We start from the raw sequence: 23,754 nt of genomic DNA, 5'->3' as shown, positions 1-23,754 counted from the left end.
CAGGGGTTCATATTTTGTTTTGTCATAAGCAGACATCCATGCAAAATGGTTAGCCCCCCTTGCCCACATGCGAGGGCATTACAGCACATTAATTGCTCCCTTTTTTTTCTACACATAACTCAAATTTCGGCTCGCATCACTAAGAAAAAAATCGACCAAGCAAGGGCTTGTAACTTGAAAAACTTAGTTAGAATTTAGTTATTTTAGTCATCATTAGGATAAAATATATTTTCTCCAACTATATTTAAGTTCCTAATTAACCGTCAAGTTTTTTTTTATTATTTCTAATTTATTCCCATAAATCCTTCCTGGTAATTCCCATGGAAAGTTTCCAACTTTCAGCATATCAATGAAAGGGCGGAGGTCTCACGAGAAGATGATTTTTAGAATTTACAGGAGCAAGAGAGTCTAAAGAGGCCTTTGTCGCAGAGTTTATCATCCATCTTCTCTCCGTTGTTTTCTGAGGTAATTAACAACAATTACTGCCTGAGCAATTTGAAACAAAAACGTAAAGACTAGTGCTAGTGCCTCAGCTGAACTAATCTGCTGATGTGACTGCAGTTGAAAGCCAAGGGAGAGATCAGCAATGGGAAGCCCGAGGCTGCAGAGGCGCTGCAGGAGGCCATTTTACTGGCTGAAGACATGCATCCGGGCGTGTGTGACTCACTGGTGGCTGAACTACTGCAGAGACTTCAGAGGTAACGGACACACGCCGTGCTGGGATGCTCAAACATTGTACATCCAAGGCGAGTCAATTGTACTTGTACAGTATAGCGCCTAGTCACAACTGAAGTTTGCTCAAGGCACTTTACTCAAGTCAACAGCAGTAGGTCAAGAACCACACTCCTCGTACTAGATGCGTATCTATATAAGAAAACCACCTGAACCCCATGTGAGCAGGGTCTTGGTGACGGAGGAAAGGAAAAACTCCCTCTAAGGAAGAAACCTCAAACAGAACCCAGGCTTTGTGGGGCGACCGTCTGTCTGAGAGACACACAGTAGAAAGACACCCGAAAGCCCAATATCTCTAACATTTTGTCAGTGGTGTGTATCCATCCATCCATCCATCCATCCATTTTCTATAGCACTTGTCCTCATTTGGGTTCCGGGTGTGCTGGAGCCTGTCCCAGCCGGCTTACACCCTATGCTGGTCGCTAGTCAATCACAAGGCACAAATAGACAAACCACCATTACTCCTCCTTGCACTATTCCGAAATAAAGACTTCATAGTCCAACAAATCAAAAATCCAGATTGATTTTTGCAAACTATCTCTTGAACCGGAAAGAGATATTGAACTGGCCCGTTTTGACTGCCACTTCTCCCACTGGAAAAGTTTTTCTTTTTTGTTTAAAATGGCTTACTTTAACCGGGATCCCTCGCTGTACCGTGGCCAAAGGTTGGTTTTGTTTGGTGTGTTTTTTTCTCAGGTCATTTGTAGGTCAAGGTAGCACTGTAATTCTATTTTGGGATCTTTGAATTGAAATGCGTGACCATTGAAGGGTCTCAAGAACTTTGAGATGCTTTGTATAAGTTAAGAATTTCAAATGTAAGAAGCATCTATATACGCGTGTGTGCATGTATATATTATTATTTTTAACTGTTCATATTGTGATTTAATGTCTCCTGTTTTGTGCTCCATGTAAGGTTTTCTGTGCCTCAGACTGCTGCCAATCATTGAGAAGAAGCACAACTGCGCACTTTGGTGTGGACGTATGGATGAAGGCATGCAAACCTTAAGGATCTGCTCACCATCACTCATTAGCCTCCTAGTGCACACGACCACCACTAGAGGGCCCTACTATGAGCAGGGGAGTGTGTCCGGTTGGAGGAGAGTGGACTTAAGCCATCCATCTCTCTTGAGCTCTTAATTTGGAGGTGTGTGTGTGTGTGTGTGTGTGTGTGTGTGTGTGTGTGTGTGTGTGTGTGTGTGTGTTTGGGTGTAGGTGTGGGTGAAGTGTTCTTTTGAAAACTCAGGTATCCTGCTTTTAAGGTCCTCTGGGAGGTCAAATGAGCTCTATAGGATGGTTGTACAAACTTGTAAATAAGCACATTTCTACAGATACGAGAACAAAATGATAATAATGGTAATAATTCTAATAATAATGTGGTTGTACAAATGGCCAAACGCAGACTGTAGATAATATTGGTTGTGAGGTAAATATTTACAGAGTAGAAGGGCCATACATGAGATTGCCTTCTGACAGTATATCAGTCTTCGATTTGTCAACGTCAGTGAAGCCTTGTACTCACGGCTTCGGTGTTCGTACATTCAAACCCCATCATTTCATGTCAGGTGTTATGAAACATCCTTTCTGGATCATTCCCACACAGCAAGCTTTCCCAAAATGCGTTGCAGGTCTTTTTTTTGGGGGGTGGGGGGGGGTCAGTATTAAAATGCTGTTTATCTTTTTATTTTTAAGTTGATTGTCAGCCACATGTTGACAAAGGGCTTTGGGATTCTGTGTGTTTGAGTACATTGCTGTCCTGTGTGTTTTTGTCAGTAGTTCGTGTACAGTATGTGATTAACATATTTCAATAAATTGGAATCTTGTAGAAAAGTTCATTTAGTTCAATTCAAAAAGTCACACTCATTGAATGAAATACAGTGGACCCCCCCCCCCACATACTTGTTGTGCGGCACAATTTTTTTCAGTAATTGTTTCACCCCACCCCCATTTCCCCCCCCCCCTCCCTTTTTGGGGGGGAACCAACAACGAAAACGCGTATTGCTGGTTTACATACGATTTATTTTATTTTTTCTCAATACAATTATAATGGGCATCAATTATCCGCTGATTTTCGCTATTTGCGGTCCGGCCCGGTTCCAATCCCCCGAGAATAGCATGGGTCCACTGTATTTCACTCTGTGTGAAGTGAATCTATATGAATGTCACTTTTTGAATTTAACTACCAAAATACATTTTCTACGATATTCAAATGTATTGAGATGCACCTGTATTTGAGTATGTTGAGGTTCATGGGAGTAGGCAAATTTGTCATCTTGGTGCTGAGCTGGAAAAAAGTGGGACTCCCTCCCTGCCTTAGACTGTCTGAAAGAAGTGCCAATGGATTTGCTATTCCTCCACTTGAGTACTTTGGCTGTGCTGACTTTTGCTGGAGGACCAGAGGATGTTTCGAAATGTCTGGATCTTGTACAAGGAATGGCCGTTTGTATGGGCGTGATGCAATACGCCCACTTTTTTCATACATTCCTTTATTTCTTCAAGTTGTTTTCCTGCCTTTGCTGCGTGACTGACTTTAATTCTTTTCCCCGTTGATTGGCTTCGGATTGCAGTGTGCTCGTCCACTTTGCGAATCGTCACACAGTCTTCCTCTGATTGCACTTGGAGTTCAAGAAATGCCTTTTAACTTTTTGGTAGCCGTACAAAACACACAAAGAATGAGACAGTATATGTGGGACAATGGAAAAGCTAAGGGGGTACAGTGACTTGTAAGGATGCAGATGACGTGTACAGTAAATAGGAGATTAGCACGATGGGTGTCCAGACAACGGCCCAGGGGTCATTATTTAGCAGCTAAAGACTGACTGCGACATTAAAAAAAAAAAAAGGCAGCATTAAAAATGTCATCCACTACTAGGCAGACTGCTACTAGTAAATTGGTTTTAAAAAGAACTTTTCTCAAGACACAAAGACTCTTACGACTAAAGTAGTGACACAATTTCTCTTTAATTCAGTTTTAGAAGCAAAAATGCCTCCCCCCCCCCCACCCCCCTTTCTGCTGCATTACAGTTCCAATTTGTGAACATAGCACATTAATAATCTTCAAGTAAACACCACTTTAATGATTGGCTGACCACAGATTGCTCTCTTATATTCTGAATGTGCAGATGTGCTCAGTATACGGGCGGATCTAGTTTTGTGTCATAAAGGGTCGTAATCCACGTCAAAATCCAGAACAATCCTCTTAACTAGTTGCCTTCTTGCTGTGACACAGGAGTTTTTCCCAAAATAAATACAACATATAAACATTAGATAATAGCTTGAATGGTTTTAGCCTGTTTAATAATGATTTAAAAGTGGCCCTTGTATTCTTAAAAAAAAAAAAAAAATTCTAAAAGATTGGACCCCCCCCCCGCCCCCCCCGGATTATAGAGCTGTAATTGAGCAATGGTTGAGTCGGTGTGACAGTACAGCAGTATGAAGTCCGGCGGTCGGACTCTTCACGTATGCGTTTTAGCACACGTGAAGCAGGATGCCTTCCGTGCTGATTGCTGACTTGACTTGAATCAGCCTTAGGTGATGTGACGTGATGGTGGGGGGAAAGTATAGGATCAGCTTTAAAATGCTCAAATCGAAATTCCGCTGCAGATGCATTGCTGGACGCTCTGACTAAAATAGGAACTTTTTTTGTGTTTTTTTGTCACAGTGTTAATGAACAATTAAGTCCTCAAAATCAAATATTTACAGTTGGCTGACTGGCTGGCTGGTGTGTGCTTATGTTTCACGTTTTATGTTCGTGCTCCAGAGTGAAATGTGCCACGTGAGAACTCATTTCAACAAATTCAATTATGATTTGCACCTTTTACATGCTCAAAATGCTCATTTTAATTGCATATTTTTTTGTGTTGCACTTTGTCTGATTTTTATTTGGTTGCTAAAATGTGGTACTTGATGTTCTTTCGTGCTTACACTGCTTCTATTGTCATTTCGCTTCCCATTTCGTGTGTTATGGCAATAAAGCACAGTGTGATGGCCAGGATTGTCTTAGCGCAACTATATTCTTTCGAACTATTTTTATAACCCAGAGGGGAGCAGTATTATTTAATAGCGCTAGTAAAGTTTGGTGATGTGTCCCTAAAGAATCGGTAAACACTGGAAAGCAAATGTACATTTTATGTGATGACTCCAATAGACATGTTTGTTCATTTGAGACAGTGCTGTTGGGTTTATTGGACGTTGTCAAATGATTATGACAGAAATAAAAATCTAGCACAGATCTTTGTATTAGTGCCTGGCATTTATTGAAACCACGACTTCATTTAAAATTACCTTGGATTGGGATTTTCCCTCTCCTTGTTCAAACGTTAACTTGATAAAGGTTAGTATAAATCAATAAAAGTGCAGTTTGAGCGTCTGCTTTTTACAGTTCAGTTTTGCCATAGGTAACCAAAATATTAGAAACAACTTTCACTACAGTGCAATCTGCAATAATAACTCAAAACTGAACATTATCTTTGTAAAAGCTGGAGAGACAAAAAAACTCTTGGATAATATGTTAAAAAAGGGTCTTTAACTCATTTGTCGTAGGCCATGTAGCTATGGTGTTATGACTGGAAACCATACAAATGTATAACCACCTCATTATAACAAATTGGTAACTAGTTTTGAAATAGGAAGGAAGGAAATAAATACTCAGGACGGGTCCTGACTTGTTTGTGCCTATGCACTAAACAGCAGTTCAGAGTACCCACCCCTTCTTGGAGTCCTTGGAAGAGGTGTTGAAGAGCGCTCCTGCTGGGAACTCCCTCGTTCTGCTGGAGGACTTCAATGCTCACATGGGCAATGACAGTGAGACCTGGAAGGGCGTGTTTGGGAGGAATGGCCCCCCGACCAGAACCCGAACGTTTTTCTGTTATTGGACTTCTGTGCTCATCATGGTAAAGGTGTCCACATGTGCACTTAGCACCAGGACATTCTAGGCCGATAAGTTCGATGATCGACTTTGTGGTTGTGTAATCGGACTTGCGGCCGCATGTCTTGGACACTCAGGTGAAGAGGGGCGGAGCTGTCAACCGATCACCACCTGGTGGTGAGTTGGCTCCGATGGTGGAGGAAGATTCCGGTCCGACCTGGCAGACTGAAACATATTGTGAGGGTTTGTTGGGAACGTCTGGCAGAGTCCCCAGTCAGAAGGAACTTCAACCCCCACCACTGACAGAACTTCGCCCATGTCCCAGACTCCCTGTTCCGTGCCACCATTGTTAAGGCGGCCGACTGGAACTGTGGCCGTAAGGTTGTCTGTGTTCGTCATGGCGGAAATCCCCGAACCTGTTGGTGCGGGAAGGGATGGCGTCAAGGTGAAGAAGGAGTCCTATGGGGCCAAGCGAAACGGAGGTTTGGAGGTCGCTGTGGCAAAAACACGGCGTGGGAGGAATTCGGTGAGGCCACGGAAAACGACTTCCGGACAGCTTCGAGGAAATTCTGGTCCACCATCCGGCATCTCAAGAAGAGGAAGCAGTCCACCGAAAACACTGTGTATAGTGGGGACGGTGCACTGCTAACCTCAACTCGGTGGGCCGAATACTTCGAAGACCTCCTCAATTCCACCGACATGCCCTTTCCATGAGGAAGCAGAGTCTGGGGACTCTGAGGTGGGTTCTATCTCTGGGGCTGAGGTCCCCGTGGTGAAAAAGCAGAGAGATCCGCTTTGAGTATCTAACGGGTCTAGATGTTGTGGGTCTGTCCTGGTTAACATGCCTCTGCAACATCTCGTGGACATCGGGGACAGTGACTCTGGATTGGCAGAGCGGGCTAGTGGTCCCCCTTTTTAAGAAGAAGCCCTAGAACAGTGGACCAGCTCTCTACACAGTCAGCAGGGTCCTCGAGAGTGCATGGGAGTTCGCCCAACAGGTCTACATGTGTTTTGTGGACTTGGAGAAGGCGTTCGACCGTGTCCCTCGGGGATTCCTGTGGGGGGGGTGCTCCGGGAGTGTGGGGTACCGGACTCCCTGATACGGGCTGTTTGGTTCCTGTACGACCGGTGTCAAAGTTTGGTCCGCATTGCCGGCAGTGAGTCAGATTCTTGTCCAGTGAGAGTTGGACTCCGCCAACACTGCCCTTTGTTACCGATTCTGTTCATTACCTTTATGGACAGAATTTCTAGGCGCAGCCGGGGTGTTGAGGGGTTCCGGTTTGGTGACATCAGTACCACCTCACTGCTTTTTGAAGATGATGTGGTTCTGATGGCTTCATCAAGCCGTGATCTCCAACTCTCGGTGGAATGATTCACAGCTGTGTGTGAAGCGGCTGGGATGAAGATCAGCACCTCCAAATCTGAGACCTCGGTCCTCAGTCAGAAAAGGGTGGAGTGCCCTCTCCAGATCAGAGAGGAGATCCTGCCCCACGTGGAGGAGTTCAAGTACCTTGGGGGAAGAATGGAGCAGGAGATCAATAGGCGCATCGGTGCAGCGTCTGCAGTCATGTGGACTCTATCGGTCTGTCGTGGTGAAAAAGGAGCTGAGCTGAAAAGGCAAAGCTCTCAATTTACCGGTCGATATACGTTCCTACCCTCACCTATGGTCACGAGCTGTGGGTTGTGACCGAAAGAACAAGATTGCAGATACAAGTGGTCGAAATGAGTTTCCTCCACAGGGTGTCCAGGGTCAGATATGGTGAGAAGCTTGGTCATCAGGGAGGGGCTCAGAGTAGAGCCGCTGCCAGAGGAGCCAGATGAGGTGGCTCAGGCCTCGGGTTAGGATGCCCCCCAGACACCTACCTGTTGAGGTGTCCTGGGCACGTCCCTCTGGAAGGAGGCCCCGAGGAAGACCCAGGACACGCTGGAGAGACTACGTCTCTCGGCTGGCCTGAGAACACCTCCGGATCCCCCCGGAAGAGCTGGACCAAGTGGCTGGGCAGAGGGAAGTCTGGGCTTCCCTGGTTAAGCTGCTGCCCCCGCGACCCGACCTCGGATAAGCGGAGGAAAATGGATGAATGATTGCACAGGTTTGCCGTAGGCTGGCCACAATAAAAGGCCACTCTAAAATGTGCAGATTTACTGTACTGTTTGGTCATAAACCCAGTCAGTGTCTGGTGTGACAGCCATTTTCCTCATTTATTGCACAGGTATGCTTTTGGCTGCGCACAATAGGACACTAAAATGTGTTATTGTATGAAGTGGGAAACCTGTGAGGTGGCTGGATTATCTCGGCAAACAAGTGCTCACTAAACACAGACAGATTTGTGTACAATATTTGAGAGAAATAGGCCTGTTGTGTACATACAAAAAAAGTCTTGGCTCATTGAGTTCAGCTCGTGAAAAAAAAGTGTTGCATTGCTATTTTTGTTGCATGTGGTATAAACTATTCAAAAAGAAATGCTTACAATATCGCAGTGGTATTAAAAGTGAAGAGAATTTGCATTTATGGTTTCAAATTTTAGCATGAAATATGAAGTCGACTCCATGATTTGCTTGAGCGGGCCACATAAAATGATGTGGTGGGCCAGATCTGGATCTGGACAGTACAGTATTTAAAAACTAAAACAACAGCATGTCTTTGTGTCAGCAAATACCTCACAGCAAGTTTTATTTATACATCCAAAAACAAAAGATCAAATATGTCACACTATATACAGATATTACACACAGTGTTTGTACACATATTACATAACTTGTACACAAGAAAAATAGACATAAAAATGTAAACCTTTTGTATACAAAAAATACCTTAGACAAATAAAGGACTGATAACAAAAGGTGACTAGATTTGAGCTCCTCCTAGCTTTCAAAACCATAACACAGTACATTCAATGAATATGGAATTTGTCAGCCATCTCTCAATACAAGCAGTTACACGTGCCTACGCGCCCTGTTCATTTTGTTCTCCATGAAGTCAGGAGAGCGGGGTGCAGCGACTACTCATGCTAAATGTGGATACAGCAGTATTACCTTGTTTTGCTCGCAAAGAAACAATCCAAATATAATATATAGATATATTTTCCACCTAGTGTCACTGCAGGCTTTTGTGGTGGAGCTACAATGATGTGTGTTCTCTTTGGAAACTGGGCCTTCTCACAGCTGGAAACTGGTGATGGGGTGAGAGTTGGTAACAAGCAAGCGAAAATGGGAATAAATAAATCAAAAAGGTCAGAAGAGACATGCAGTGACTAACAGGGCAGGCTTAAATCGCAAATCCATCTTGAACTACAACATGTCCATTCACTAAATAGATGGTAGGTGCATTTATTCCTATGTTTTGATACCTCTTCAAATGCACTTAACATCTGCAATCTCTGTGGGGTGGGGGGTTAATATTAACAAAATATTCTTTCGCTGAACAGTTGAACTACTAACATGACAACATACACAGCAAACAGACACCGATCCATCCAATGGCCCGCAGAGCTTTACAACCCGCTTGATCACCATTTTAAAAACATGAGACTTGTTCTTCACTTTACACGTTCCACTGAACACATCGCAAGTGACTACTCTGCCCATTTGCTTCTCAATAATTCACCGACAAACCCCAGGATAGAGACCGTTACGCTATACACCCAATACACAATCTCATGTATGCATCCAAGGCCAGAGTTGCCCTGCTGTCATTTTCTTTCATTTAAAATCCAAATTAACCCGGGAAGAAGGAGGTAAAAAAAAAAAAAGCATAAAAACTGACTGAGCCATCATAAATGCGTAATACGCCAACAAATAGCATTGTGATACACCTGCCTGGTGAGGGGCAAATGGGGAGTTTCAATGAAAATGTACGTTTAACGCAGGGGTGTCCAAACTTTTCCTCCGAGGGCCACTTTGAAATACTTCCAACTTACACTAAAAGCATATGCATCAAGCAATTGTTTAGTTTATATAGAGTCAGTCAGTCAGTTCCCCCCCCCCCCCCCCCCACCATCATCTTCAATGAGCCTAACATGGATGTTTTTCAGAATGTAGGAGGAAGTCAGAGTACCTGGAGAAAACCCACACAAGTACAAGCCAGAGCCTGGATTCGAACCCCTACCCCTGACCTCCGAACTGTGAGTAAGCTGTGCTAACCACTTGCCCTCTGTGCCGCAGAAAATCTCTATATAAAACCAAATTATTCGTAATAGTAGTAGCAATCATAGTAGGGGCGTCGCATCCCCCGCCCCCACTTTTTCTTCATACTTTTATTTTTATGTTTATTTCCATGATTGCATTCAAAAAGTTAAACTTCCATAAATTGGAGATTCAGGGCCCACAATTTAAACAATTTCAAGTATTTGTTTATTTTTACATAATTTGGGCTTCCAGCTCATAAAACCCACGAAATCAGGAATTCAGAAAATTTGAATTCTGTGAAGAAATTGCCATTTATTTCAGTCGCATTAAATCTATCAAAATATGGTACTTTCAAAACAATTTGTTAATCTTCAATATCTGGTTGGGAATTCCTTTGGTTTAATCACTGCCTCGATGCGCCGTGGCATTGAGGCAATCAGCCTGTGCCATTGCTCGGAAGTCCAGATTTCCTTGATGCTTGCTGTCAGTTCTTCTTTGTTTGTGGGTCTGGTGCCCCTCATTTTCCTCTTGATAATACCCCATAGATTTTCAATGGGGTTGAGATGGCCAGTCGAGCACTGTGATGGCGTGGGTATCGAACAATGTTTTGGTGCTTCTGGCGGTATGGGCAGGGGCCAGGTCCTGCTGGAAGATGAAATATGCATCTCCATACAGATCCTCAGCAGAAGGAATCATCAAGTCCTCTAAAACATTCTGGTAGACTGTTGTGGTGACCTTGGATTTAAGAAAGCAGAGTTTGCCAACACCTGCACTGGACATTGCACCCCAAATCATGACTGACGGTGGATATTTCACACTGTACCTCAAGCAGTTTGGGTTCTGTTCTTCACCAGTCTTCCTCCAAACCCTTGGACCTTGATTCCCGAATGAAAGGCACGCTTTACTTTCATTGGAAAAGAGGACCTTGGACCACTGGCCAACAGTCCAGTCGTTCTTCACCTTGGCACAGTTGAGACGCTTCCTACATCGGCTCAGGCTCAGAAGTGGCTTGATCCGAGGAACCCGACAGTTGTAGACCATCTCCCGGATGCATTTGCATGTGGTGGTTTTTGAAGCTGTGACTCCCGCCTCATTCCACTCTTTTTGGATCTTTGCTAGATTCTTGAATCATCTCTGTTTGATAATCCGCTGAAGCCCACGGTAATCTCTTTTGCTGGTGCATGTTCTCCTGCCACTAGACTTTCCATTGATATGCTTGGACACAGCACTCTGTGAACAGCCAGCCTTAGCTATGAACTTTTGTGGCTTACCCATCCTATGGAGTGTATCAATGATGGTCTTCTGGCCAGTTGTCAAGTCTGCAGTAGTCCCCATATTGAAGCCAACTGAGACAATTGAACCAAACTGAAGCAATTTAATGACACCTGGGGAAACCTGTGCAGGTGCTCTGAGTTTAGTAGATGATTAGTGTGATTAGTGATACTCAGTTGCAAACATTTATGGCCTGCAAAATTTGGTCTGATTTCTTCAGTATTCAAATTTTTAGAATTTCTGATTTGTGGGTTTTATGAGCTGGAAGGCCAAATTATGTAAAAGAATAAACAAATAAATACTTGAAATTGTTTAAATTGTGGGCCCTCAATCTATAATCTATGAAAGTTTAACTTTTTGAATGGAATTATGGAAAGAAACAAACTTTTCCATTATATTCAAATGTTTTGGAAAGGGTCTGTAGTTTTCAATATATGTGGTAGGGGGCTAGAAAAATGGACCCGAGACCGAAGTCTGGACACCCCTGAAAATTGAATAAGACTTAAAAGGAGAGCATCGGGAGCAGGCAGCACCTTGGAAAGTAGACGACGGCATCCCTGGATAACGCCGCGACCGTCATCACGCTGGACTCACCAGGTGAAGCTACATGGAACCACCAGAATATCATCCTGCAGTGCGATGCAACATTGACGTCAATGTGTTTATTGCTTTAGTATTTAGTAACCTTTTGTGTACTGGGTCGCACGACCAACAGTGAGGTCAGAGATTTAAACGAGAAATCCACGCAAACTAATAAATGAGCACATGTACAGCATACACACGATATAAAAACAGCTTTAAAAGTATTTGGGTGAATTCAGGACCGTGTCTATATAAGTCACGAACGTGTTTTTTTTTTTCTCTTTTAAACAAGCAATTGTATGAAACAGGTGGAAAATTAAAAAGATGTGACGGCCATCTGAGCAAAAGGGGGGACATTGTTGTTCAGGAATGAAACGGGAAAACGATTTGGGGGATTCAGCGACGGTCAGTTGCGTGCACTGGGACACAATATTGTGTCATCTATTCACTAGCCACCTTCACTTTTTATCTGTGACTGTAACCTCGAATAAATGGACCAAATCCCACAAACAGTGGCACCCTGACTTACAAGTTGAATTTCTTCCGTGGCTAGTACTAGAACGTTTTAGCTCCTCTCTCATCAGACAAATCAGAGAACTAATAGAACAACTAGGCCGCACTAGTAGAATGACTCTGTCTTACTAGTAATGTGTTTCCACTACTAGTCCCACCTAAAGATGGCTATCAAGGAGTAAATGCTCAAACGGCTTTATGGCAAGTCGTTCGAGCATTTGTCCGATATCCTACTAGCGCGTTGAATTTTGAATGAAAACTAGTGCACTGTGAACAAATCAGCTGTCCATATAGGAGGTTGTAGTGGAAAGAGACGTTACTAGGAAGACACAGTCGATCAACTAGTGCGCTGAATTGTCTTACCTGCGAGGGCCAAGAACGTGCTAGTACATAGACCTTAAATTGGGTGGCTAGGATATCGCATAAATGCTCAAACAGCTTTCCAGCAGTTTCCAGGATATCCTCGATATCGGCTTAAGTTCACTAGTCGGCCCAAAGTGTCACTAGTAATGGAAATAAACGTTTTTAGTAAGACAGTCATTCTACTAGTGAGGACAAAGAGCGTACTAATACATAGACCTTAAGCTGGATATCAAATCAATGCGGAAACTGCTTGCCGTGTGTTTCTCAAATTGTGAGTGAGACGCAGGATGCTGAATGGGTGTCGCGGTGTATCTGAAGCTCGTTCGGAACCTCAAATTTTGGCTTGCAACACAAAGCAAAAACAAAACAAAAGAAATCTCGGCAAACTGTTAAGTTGGTGCGCTTGTAAGTCAAGGTACTGGACTGTGAACATCTGTGATGACTCGTTTGGCAAATTTCTGATCAAATGTGTGCACCATTACCTCACTGAGTCGAGAAGGTTCAAGGTGTGGCGTTGCCTATGGAAAGCTGTTTGAGCAATTCTTCGATATGCTTCATAAGATCCACGTACTAGTAAACTATTTGTCCTCACTAGTAAGAAATTCAGCGCACTACTAGAATTAAGACGCACAAGTAGAACAACTGTCTTACTAGTAATGTTTATTTTTCCCCATCTGGTGCCACGTTTGGCATACTAGCATGACCTTGAGATGGATGTCCTTGACATCATGTCACAAGTCAGGCAAAACTCTGCACTAGTTGTTCACTAGTAGTTCGGGGCACTAATTGGTGTGATGAATCATGAATATTTATTTAATTATTTAATAATACCTCAAGCCAGATATCAAGGATATAGAACAAATGCTCAGACGGCTTGCCGTAGTCACCTGCGCTCATTTACTCTGTGTGAAAGAGGTGGAGGCGCTGTTGGCACTTGCAGTGGTGGCACTAACTATGGAGAAGCCGCTGGGTGGCGCCGTGGAGCTGTGGCTGGGCTGCAGGTCGTTGGGGATGCCGCTGTGCGAGGCCAACTGGTGACCGAAGACCGCGCTGAACTGCGGGAGCTGCTGCTTGGGCTGCAAGGAGGTCAGGGGATCGTGCGAGGACGAGGAGGGGGGCGCCGGGGGTGCGGTCAAGCCCGTCAGGCCGCTCTGAGGCAGGGCCGAGAGCGCGGCCAGAGGCTGCAGCGTCACAGAGTTGACGGAGTGGGTGCCGGCCGGGGGGGTGGACAGCGACGTTGATATGAGATGACTTTCCGATGCCATGAGATTCCCGAACTGCGCCGGGTCGGCGAGGGGCAGGGGTAGATTGTTCCATGACGAGCGCGGCGGTTCCAGCAGGAGGGGGGCGTCTGTCTGGAATGGGCTAGCATGGGGCGAGGGTATTTGGTCGCTGTACGGGGACGCCACGTGCTCGCTGCTGTAGTGGCTGCCTTGGGGGGATGATGTCGCCGCGTCCGACTTGGCCAGGATGTGAGGCGTCCGCGTGCGGGCGAACGTCCGCTCGGAGGCCTGAGTGAGCAGGGAGCTGGTCGCGGGGGCTACCGAAGCTGCGGATGACGTTTGGGGAAGGTCCGTGGGCTGAGATGGTGGCGAGGGGGGGAAGTGGCCCGCGGTGGACTGCAATATATTGTCCTCCAACTCCAGGCTAGGAAAGTTCTCTGTCGGGAGGCGACTGTGGAGGATGTCCCCAATGACCCCCGGCTGGACCGCACCGGGAAAGACGGTCATAGCTCGGTGGTCCACTCCTTCTGACGGGGTGAGGTCTCCTATGGAGGTCAGACAAACCAGGGAGTCCGGGTAGGACCCCATGGCCTGCAGGGCGCGCACCAGCTCCTCGGCCTCTTCTGTGGTGGGCAGCAACTCCCCGTTCTTGCCTGCACACACAACCAAACTTGAACCTTCCGAATACAGTACCTTTGGAACAGTAAAATGTGTACGCTTCAGCAGTGTCACCCCATGGCACCAAGTGGGAGGTTTTCCTTGCCCAAATGTGGGTTTAAACCAGGGCACATATTGGATCTTTGAAACTGTGGGATTGTGAAGTGCTTTGAAACGCTTTTGTAATTCAGGGCTCTGCAGACATGAAAACATTTATTAGACCACCCTTGTTTCTTCAGTTTCTTGTTCATTTTAATGCCTGGTACAACTAAAGGTACATTTATTTGGACAAATATGATGATGATGATGATGACCGTTTAAAAACCATTTTTAAATTAAGAGTTGCTATCTAGTCCTTTTCCATGGTTTTCTTGATAATAACCAAAATCACTGGGAATACCATTACGGTTAAGCATGTCAAATACAATATAATGTATTATGGAATGAAGTGCATTTTTGTCAAGGTAATATACCTTTAGTGGTACCAAGCATGAAAATGAACAAGAAATTGAAGAAACAAGGGCGGTCTCATAATTTTTTTCCATGAGTGTATAAGTAAACTTGAACTGTGTTCAGTGCCTGTGTTAAAAAACGCAGGGCCTAGAGTTCTGAATTTAAACTTACTTGTTGGTGCAAACTGGCGTTTTCAGCTGTGCAATATGTGAGGCTGCACATGGTGACATTTCTGGAGGGGCGGCAACGCTGCCTTTTCTATTGACATCAAGACTTGTAAATCATTGCCGTTTGTATGAGGAATTTGCGCTTGCAGAGACATTTAAGGGTCTTCAAGGATTTTTCTAATGACGCTGAAGTGAGAGGTTATCATTGTCAAGGAAGTATGACATCGTTCGAAGAGCTCTGTATTTGGAGGAGGAGCTAAAGTTAACTTGTTGGTAGAAAGTGCCTCATGGTCACGTATGTTGTAACGTGTCACACAAGTCAATCACCACAATATAAATGATATGATGATTATCTGGTAACTACATTGCAGTGTTACCAGGTAAGATGACAGTTACTCTACCTTTCTTTACTTTGTAGCTACTACAGTACTACTCATTCTTCTTTGTATTTTCCAGCCCTCTGGATGCCCAGTGACACCCTGCTGCCTCACAGAGGTCAGTCTTGGTACTACTCCTGGTTGACAGGGGTGGGGGGAATAGTGTGATGTGTGTGGTAGGCCATGTTGGTCATCCTCGTCATGTGTCAAAACTTGGTTAAGATGTTAAAAGTCAGTATGTGTGAGTTTAGAATTGAACGTGAACTTGTTAGGACACCTTCAAACAAGTCGAAATCCTGAAGATCGTCAGGTAGTCTTGGTAGAACATCAGAAAAATCCTCCTGGTTTAGCTCAAGGTCGTTTGGAATGTCTTCCATTTCATTGGTGATGTCATCGGGAAGTTCGTCCGTACTCAGGTCTGGAGTCGAAGGGCTCCTACCAAAAAGATGACAATGTTACAAACCTGTGTGAATTCATCGTGCAATGTTGTGGGTTCAAGCAGACCTAATGCTGGCCTGTGAGGACATGGCGAGGCTCATAGAGGGCATTCCCAAGTACCCCTGAGGCATAGCAGGAGGAATAGGTTTCTGAGGCCGCCGCGCCACTCGCCTCTTCTTTTTGTGTTTTTTGGTGAGTGCCGGTGGTTTGGTCTTTTTGCGCGGCTTACGCTGGTGCTGTTGCTGGTGGTGGTGGTGGTGGTGTTGCACTCGCCGATTGCCGTCCCCTCGTAGGAAGTTATCCTGTGTAGAACGTACAGGAGACCTTAAATACGATCCCGTCCCCGAAGACGATCTTGAACGTCAAACACACCATCTTTTTGGCATGCTCTTCACAGAGTGGCGTCTGATGCGTGATATCGAACACAGGAATGGAGCACTGCTGACCATCTGCAAACTTGGCTGTGCAGCTTGCAAACAGCTGCTGGGAGCGATTCAACAGAATGTCTACAGAGAACAATTAAGAAAAAAAAAAAAGTCCCGGATGGACAACTTTTGGTGAGAATATTTCAACATGCGATGTCAACTGGATGAAACAGCATTTTTGACCCGAGGGAGCAACCAAATCCCAGCAACTGGGGCTGATTTAATAAAGATTTGATGCCGCAAAAACGGGCACAAAATTGATTGTGCATGCAAACAGATGTGGAAGCTTATTTACAAACTAGACGCACCCAGGGCTGCAGCTGCCAAATGGGCAAAATAGCCACGCAATTCATTATACTGGAAGGAGTAGATGCAACTATCTTACATAGCACACGCAAAAGGATTCATCAAACCTAAGACCAATTGCGGTGGCTGATTTTGTGTCTTTTGTGGCGAGCGGGTGGCGTAGAAAAAAATTAGAGGCGACAAGGAGAACGGATTTTTTTCTGCTTGTGTAAACAGAAACAAACAACAATATGTTTTCAGCATTCCAATTCTGGAGGTTCCGAAGGGATCTAAACCCGTCACAAGAAGGAGTCATGCCATCTCACCGTTGACAAAACTCTTTTTAACACTGCATTTCCTTGTGCCTAGGTAGCTGGCCTCTCCCAGAGCGGTTTCAAAGGGAGTATTACACAGATCCAATTCCCATGCACTCAGGATGAGTTAAACAAAACTGTCAAACAAAACATGGCTTTTATGCCCTTGGAAGGCTTCCCCACAATTATCAGACCAATTTCTTTTCAGCAACTCAGTAATGTTTGTTTCAATCTTCCACTAACACTTCCAATTCCATCCCTTCAAACTTAATATCACGCTCGCTGTGCTCTCCCAAATTTTCCATGCTGAAAAAAACATCACCGCTACCTAAACCACAAAACACACCCACCAAGAGTGCGCTGTCTGTTAGAGCACACGCTTTTTGGGGTCTTGGTAAATCAGGTGCTAAATGTTGAAAGGATACGCTGAAAACAGTGTTTCGTGAAGGGCAGCGCTCTGTTGTCACAGGCCTGGTCTTTTGTCCTGCCTATGCACATCCCCGCGTCTGTGTTCTGGGGTGTCGCAGGAGCCCCGCTGTGGTGATGTTCCGATCCAGCACTGAGCAAGCAAAAATCAATTTAACTGGTATAAAACTATGCTCATATAAGTCTTAAAAAGCAGTTTTTGAGACTACCTTGAGGGGCTTTGAGAAGAACCATGTAACTCCTGGATGAGCTGCCCGGCGCAGTCTGGGTTCTTACTGGCGGCGTGCAGCAAGGCTTTGCGGAAGGCGTAGCGGTACCTCTTCTGGCGGATACTCGCCCTCTCCTGCCTGCACATGTGCTTGTACTTCTGCTGCAGGTACGAGCAAAGCCTCAGCAGGCGCGTTCTCCGCGGGGAACCCGTGTCGTCCTCCAACCTATTTCAGGACAAGACAATCAGTCACCGCTGTGAGCGGAGAAATCAGGTGGATGTGTGTGTTAAGTGTTGACATTAGGCAACTGACCCGTTCTGTGGTCTCCAAGTGCTGAGGCCAGGAATAAATCTCTCTGCTTCGTCTTCTTCATCATCGTCGTCGTTATCAGCACTGTCCTCCGACCAGTCCAGTCCTGCAAGAAAATCTGTTAGAAAAAGCCTGTCGCTCCTTGCTAAAATCTTTGAATCTTTAAATACTATTTCCTCAAATACTCAGTACTCCCATTGTCAGATGCATTGTCCAATTGAATAAATCAACACCACACCTCAAAAATACACTTTTTTTTTGTTTCTTCTCAAGAAAAAACATTCCTTGACTATACAACCATGTGCCGTCTATCATTGGAACACACACATCTTGCAGAGCCGACATGGCATCTGTAAAGCTGAAGTTTATGGTGGAGTGTAAAGAAAAAGTCCATACAGCGTGGAGTAAATGGAGATTGGAAAATAAAAAATAATTATTGTAGTATGTTATTTTAGTTAATTGATATTTATTTGCATGGTCAGTTAGAAATGTATTAATATAAACCTTTTGTCAATTTAATACACTACCTACAAAGAGGGATATTCGGCTTTCGGGTGATATTTGGGGATAAACTTAAATGTAATATAACCTTCACAGCTGAACTTAATTTGACCTTCTCAAAACCTTTGAATGCACAATTCCAGCTGTTCAGTGTTTCAGTACTTTTTGCACAACTTTACCAAGGAGCTGAACGGCAAATTTCACAACAGGTGTTTGATCCATGAAAAGGATGTCCACTGCGCCTTTCTGTAACTCTATCAGTCTCTGTTTCAACCTGCTGATGCAACTGTGACACTCTAAGCTCTGTGGCTACTTCCCTCTGATTACATCCTGTTTCCAGCCTTACAATGTCAAGGTACTGTTGAACCATGTTAAGAGTTATCTTGCTCTCATGATGTCAAAATGTGATCATAGCACAAGAATTGTTTTAATACCAATTCTAATTGAACCAACAAATCTATTGGTTCATGCATGGATATAACGCCTGTTGTAAATTATGTCATTCAGCTCCTTGGTTAGAGAACAGCAAACTGTGCAAAGTGCCGAAGGTTAAACATTATACGTACATTCAAAAGTTTGAAGGTCAAATTAAGTTCTATTGTACATTTTAGGATTGTTGTGAAATTTTACACTAAAGCAAAATATCCCCAACTTTTTGTGAGTAGTGCATCTTAACATTTGGTACTAAATACATGAGAGTGAAGCACCTAAATAAGGAAAGAGGTCTCCGTATTCCCGGTGTCTCTTGGCACAGAGCTGTACCAGATGCCGCAACCTGGCCAGGCAGCGGGCTGACGGTGAGTAGGAGGCGGGTCGCATGACCACCATGTGATTGGAAGCAAAAGGTGTTTTCCTGCTGAGCGAGGGCCCTGGTGGCTGCGCAGGACTGGGTGTTGCATTGACTGGTATCCCAGGAGGCAAGAAGTTGACCGTCTGAGGTGGTGCTGGATTGCATAATAGACCCTGCTGAGGAGGCGGCTGGAGAAAACCTGACTGCTGCCGTGTGGGGTGCGTGTTGAGCGGCGAGGAGGGGTGGACGCGGGAGACTGGGGAGGGACTAAAGTGCTCAGAAGGTGTCTGGAAACGGTCCGCGTCCTGGCCGATTTTCTGGTTCAGCACCAGCCGACTCTGCAATTTCTTCTTGATGGCGTTGCTTTTACGAGAGGGACCCATCTCCTCTCCGTCGGTGTCGTCCTCGTAGAAGGCAAACGGATCCAGGAGTTCCCCATCGGGAAGGGCTAGCAGACGCGTACAGGGTGGCGATGGCGGAAGTTCGTTTAGACCGTTGGAAGGTAAAGGTAAAGAGGGCACCGTTATGTTCAGAGCCACCGACTCCAGGTGAGCCCGTGAACGCATTTCCTCCAAAGCATCGTGTTTCTTCTTGCGTTCCTTCTTAGGGATGAAGCCGAGAACCTGCAGATGGCTGTTGCAGTACCTGGAACAACAGTTACAATTCCTTTATGTACACATGTAGAACAGCGTTTCCCCTATCGCGGCCTTGCTGCGTCACAAGTTTTTTATGTATCATCTCTACTTATCTATTGCTGAAATCCCCTATATATTGCAGAAATCAGCAGTTTATAGTGATTGAAAAGTTTTTTTATATGATCTCTCTCTATATTGCAGTTCTTGGCTTATAGCATGTGGGTCTGGAATGTATCCACCGCTAGGAACGGAGGCTGCACTGCATATTTGATCAACATTATGGCTTCAGAGGACTAGAATTTACACACCTGCGATCCTCTGACTTCGGGATGGGGTTGGTACACCGCTGGCTGTTATACTTGGCCACATATTCGCACTGTTTGAAGGGGGCGGTCTTGTCTTCCAGAACATGCCGGATGCAGAAAGCGTAGCCATTGAGTCTACGTTGCTTGCAAAGCTTCGGGCTGTACGAGCACAAGGGCTTATTGTCCACCTCTGAGAAATGTATGTGTTTGCCTTCATACATCACGTGACTCTTGTCCTTGACAACATCAGCTGATGGGATAAAGTTAGGGGGGAAAGCAAGAATGATGTCATTAACAATTCAAAATACGCACGTAACCAGTGTGCTCATTCAGAACTAAGACAATTGATTGTTCATTCAGTTAACTATAAAAAAGTTATACAGTAAGCATATACATATATAGCATATATTTTAGTGCTTCGATACATCAATACCTATCGAAACCTGTTTGAGCATTTATACAATATCCTATATATCCATCTTAACGTCCACAACATAGAAGTACGCTCTTTGTCCTTCAGCACACTAGTAGAACGACTGTGTCTTGCTTATGTTTTTTCCACTACTGTATATTTCTGCACATGACTAGGAAAACATTGGCAGAGTAATAATGGTACTAGGAAGACACAGTCATTCTAGTTATTATTCTACTAGTGTCCTGAATTGTTTTACAAGTAAGGACTAAGAGAGAACTAGCACATGGAGCTTTAGCTGGATATCAGCTATATGCTCAAACGGCAAAATTCATATTATTGTTTAGTTACCACATGCTTGTATAATGAATACATTATAACTGGGGAAATACTTTGAACAAACAATCCTCCAAAAGCCTAATCCGCTGATTAGTGTCCCGGTCAGTACACACTTGAAATATTGTTTTGAAAAAGTCATCATCCAAGTGTCACTTGAACTCAAGTTCGTCAACATTCGCCTGTACGGACACATTCGCGCACACACCAAAAGGCGTATGTGCAGTTTCAAGAAATGAGATTGTAGGGTTACAGCAAACTGTAAACTACAGGTCACTTCATGTAAGCGCAACCCATCTACCTTAGCAGCCGCTATCATTGACTTTTAAGAGGTTCTACTTGCTATTGCAAGCGCCAGTGTTCCTCCGACACCCGAAGCGTGCACGTAGCATACAATTTTTTTTTTTTTTTTTAAATAAAGGTAATGAAATGCGGTTATACCATAGGGGCGACTAATAAGAACGTGCTTGTTGGTTGCAAACGATAACAAACAGAAATGTCTGTCGGACGGAGCTAGCTTGTCAATATTAGCATGTAGTCCGATGAGCAGTTTGGAAACTTTATTTGCCACAACAGTGTACGTTAACTAGACCTGATGGCTACCTATGTCGTTATTCACAAACACATTCACCTATTTTGGTCCGTGGTTATTTCTTTTACCTCTCGGCTGCTATGAAAAACCTAAATATTCCTTAAGCTAGCTAGCTAAGGAAGCTAAAAACACGACTTAGTAGGCGGTAGCCAACCAGGAAACGGAAACACCACTAAAGGTCTCTGTATACACGTTATTTGTCATCTTAACCGTGAATAGATCATACACGCAATAAACATGCTAACTACATAATTTAATAGCATTGTATATAACACACTAACTACCAACACGTCCAAACGAATAGGCTTCACGCGAAGCTAAGGCCTTTCCTCTGGGAGCCTCTGGTAAAAATTTATTAATAGTGGGCGATATCGTTACGTAATGAGACGAAAGGCAACTTTTGAAAAGTATTTATATTTTAAACTCTTCGTAGCGTTTTTATTGACGAAGAACGATGAGCAAATATCAGGATAAATAAAACGAAAGGAAGTGGCCTGTTAGCTTGGGCAGGCACTGGCGTCCAGTGGTAGTCGCCTCCCCAGCTAAAGACGGCGCGAAGCGGCGTAGCCATAAATCGAGGTCGTGGTCTCGCTTACCTTGAACTGGTACGGGCCGTTGTACGCTATTCGATCCAGATAGACGGCCGAAATGTATAATACGACCCGCTAGGCTATCCGTGCATCGAGGTCCCGAGATAGATTAACATTAGTGATCTTCATCGAGCTCAGCGTGACTTGATTATCGGATGCATGTAAAATAAACGCTCGATCCAATTTTAAGCAGTAGGTAGGCTGCTAAGGATTTTGTCAGATCCACGGCAGACTCCCTCACAGCACCACTACAGGCACTGCGGGGACATGACAACAACCCGCTCGACAACAACAACCTCTCCAACCATATTGGAAATTTAACTTTGTTAAGAGCGCCCACAGTGTAGAAAGTGCAACAAAAAGTGTGACAGTGTCGTTGCCCTGTTCTGCATTTAGAGCACATATGTGGCGAGAGGTCCTCGCGGGGCTGTTTGAGTGACAAATCCACATAGACGCAGCTAATTCATCTCGGTGTGAGTGTCTGTCTGTGTGTAACGTGCCCTGCTGCAGCCTGCCACACTCTCACCCGCTGTTCACTGATGATGGACCAGTTACTACGTGTCAGGTACCAAAGCACAAACTCCTGCAACCATTGCACCTCAGCATCACACTACATTTTCAAGTTTTTCTTAAAAATAATAATAATAATGCAGTATTGAATTGGGTTTCTGCAATAATTAACTAGGCTCAACACTTAAAAATGGTTTCATACATACGTTATATATATATATATATATATATATATATATATATATAGTGTAAATGTTACAGGATAGAAGAGAATGTAATAAAACGTACTGAATATTATAAGTTGACAAAATACAAAGTTAGATGTACCTGTGCAATATATATATATATATATATATATATATATATATATATATATATTCATCTTTGGTCAGACTTCCAACAAATCTACGCAAACAGGTCTTAAAGTGCATTTTTGCTCTGCAACAAACAAGAAAATGTCTGCTCTTAATTACAGTAATTACAATGCTTATAGCAGGGGTCACCAAACGTTTGGAAACCGAGAGCTATTTCTGGAACACTAATCCATGTGAAGGGCTCCCAGTTTGATATACACTTCTGAAATAACAAATTTATTGGTGGTCAATCACTGATCGTCACCATGAACAGTTTGGTCATGTACTACTTTACTGACCTTTACAGTACCTTTTTTTTAATTTTAATTTTTTATAAATATTGTCATTGTCAAATTTACACCAAAGCAAGTGTGATATAAAGTTAGATGCAGCTCACTGGTATGTGGTGCTTTTCTTCTTTAAAAAAAAATAAATAATAATAACAACATAAAAAAATGAAGGAATTAGAATGGAAAACATGTTGGTGACCTTTGGCTTACAATATAAATCTGCTCAATTTATAAGCGTCAATACAAGTATAAAAAATGTTTTATTTTAAAAGCTTTGATTGACACCGCCACTTAATGTTTATTAGCCAGGGTGTCACAAAAAATAAACATCATTATGGAATATAAATATCTGAGTAAAATGAAATGAAATATAGGCTTCATGTTAAAAAATAAGTGATTTATTAATCAACATTCCAACAAAAAATTCAACACAATTTATATCTGTTTTCTCAAAGACTGATTTAATTTCATTTTGATTTTTAGCTGCATAGAAGAATTGATTGGTAGCTAGTGTACTGTGATGATTTACAGTGCCTATCAAAACTGATGCTTATTATCTTTGTAAGGGTAGAATATTTGTTACAGCTCTTGTATTGGATACATTTAACATTATTACAATGTTGTGGCTAGTCGGTTTATGTTTTATAATTTCTTAATCTGCTTAGTTGCACATTAGTTCAACAGAGCAGAGCAGAACAGAGCTCAT

General features: G+C 43.7%; 3 protein-coding genes across 14 annotated transcripts in view; 2 read left to right on the top strand and 1 right to left on the bottom strand.

Annotated features, from left to right (window-relative positions):
- stk24a (serine/threonine kinase 24a (STE20 homolog, yeast)) overlaps positions 1-4,961 on the top strand; it is a 20,818-nt gene extending 15,857 nt beyond the window's left edge. Inside the window, exons 9-11 of the mRNA XM_061792797.1 lie at positions 388-465; positions 562-698; positions 1,646-4,961. Of these exons, the coding sequence (XP_061648781.1) occupies positions 388-465; positions 562-698; positions 1,646-1,679 (249 nt within the window). The 3' untranslated portion in view covers positions 1,680-4,961. The remainder of the gene's footprint in view (positions 1-387; positions 466-561; positions 699-1,645) is intronic.
- A 3,273-nt stretch (positions 4,962-8,234) lies between these two features.
- On the bottom strand, positions 8,235-22,132 carry ino80da (INO80 complex subunit Da). 2 transcript variants are annotated; one of them, XM_061791275.1, is made up of 10 exons: positions 21,902-22,132; positions 19,969-20,215; positions 18,943-19,670; positions 17,738-17,840; positions 17,426-17,650; positions 17,216-17,349; positions 16,139-16,272; positions 15,833-16,068; positions 15,606-15,763; positions 8,235-14,327 (listed from the first exon to the last, which is right to left on the bottom strand). In XM_061791275.1, exons 2-10 carry the CDS (start codon positions 20,184-20,186, stop codon positions 13,345-13,347), a joined length of 2,919 nt encoding a protein of 972 aa, XP_061647259.1. In that variant the 5' UTR covers positions 20,187-20,215; positions 21,902-22,132; the 3' UTR covers positions 8,235-13,344. The 2 variants fall into 2 exon arrangements, with proteins under 2 accessions (XP_061647259.1, XP_061647260.1); XM_061791276.1 differs by lacking the exon at positions 21,902-22,132 and adding an exon at positions 21,345-21,438.
- LOC133486330 (disintegrin and metalloproteinase domain-containing protein 23) overlaps positions 20,916-23,754 on the top strand; it is a 56,770-nt gene continuing 53,931 nt past the window's right edge. For 9 of the 11 annotated variants that reach the window (XR_009790993.1, XR_009790995.1, XR_009790992.1 and 6 more), the window contains exon 1: positions 22,200-22,460. The gene's annotated coding sequence lies outside the window, so the exon portion shown is untranslated. Of the gene's footprint in view, positions 21,135-21,353; positions 21,650-22,199; positions 22,461-23,754 lie in introns of those variants that run through there. The other 2 variants (XM_061791277.1, XM_061791278.1) reach the window with 2 other exon arrangements.

The sequence above is a fragment of the Phyllopteryx taeniolatus genome, chromosome 12 (genome assembly GCF_024500385.1).
Source record: "Phyllopteryx taeniolatus isolate TA_2022b chromosome 12, UOR_Ptae_1.2, whole genome shotgun sequence".
NCBI lineage: Eukaryota > Metazoa > Chordata > Actinopteri > Syngnathiformes > Syngnathidae > Phyllopteryx > Phyllopteryx taeniolatus.
The sequence above is the reverse complement of the archived record's forward strand: the minus strand, read 5'-3'. Positions and strand labels throughout refer to the sequence as shown.

Excerpts from the sequence above, each read along its gene's own strand:
- ino80da (XM_061791275.1), bottom strand. The coding sequence starts at position 20,186 with ATGTATGAAGGCAAACACATACATTTCTCAGAGGTGGACAATAAGCCC. Across the intron at positions 17,350-17,425 it reads TCTTCTCAAAGCCCCTCAAG|TGCTGGATCGGAACATCACC; the intron begins GTAGTCTCAAAA and ends TTGCTTGCTCAG. Across the intron at positions 16,273-17,215 it reads CACGAAACACTGTTTTCAGC|ACATTCTGTTGAATCGCTCC; the intron begins GTATCCTTTCAA and ends TGTTCTCTGTAG.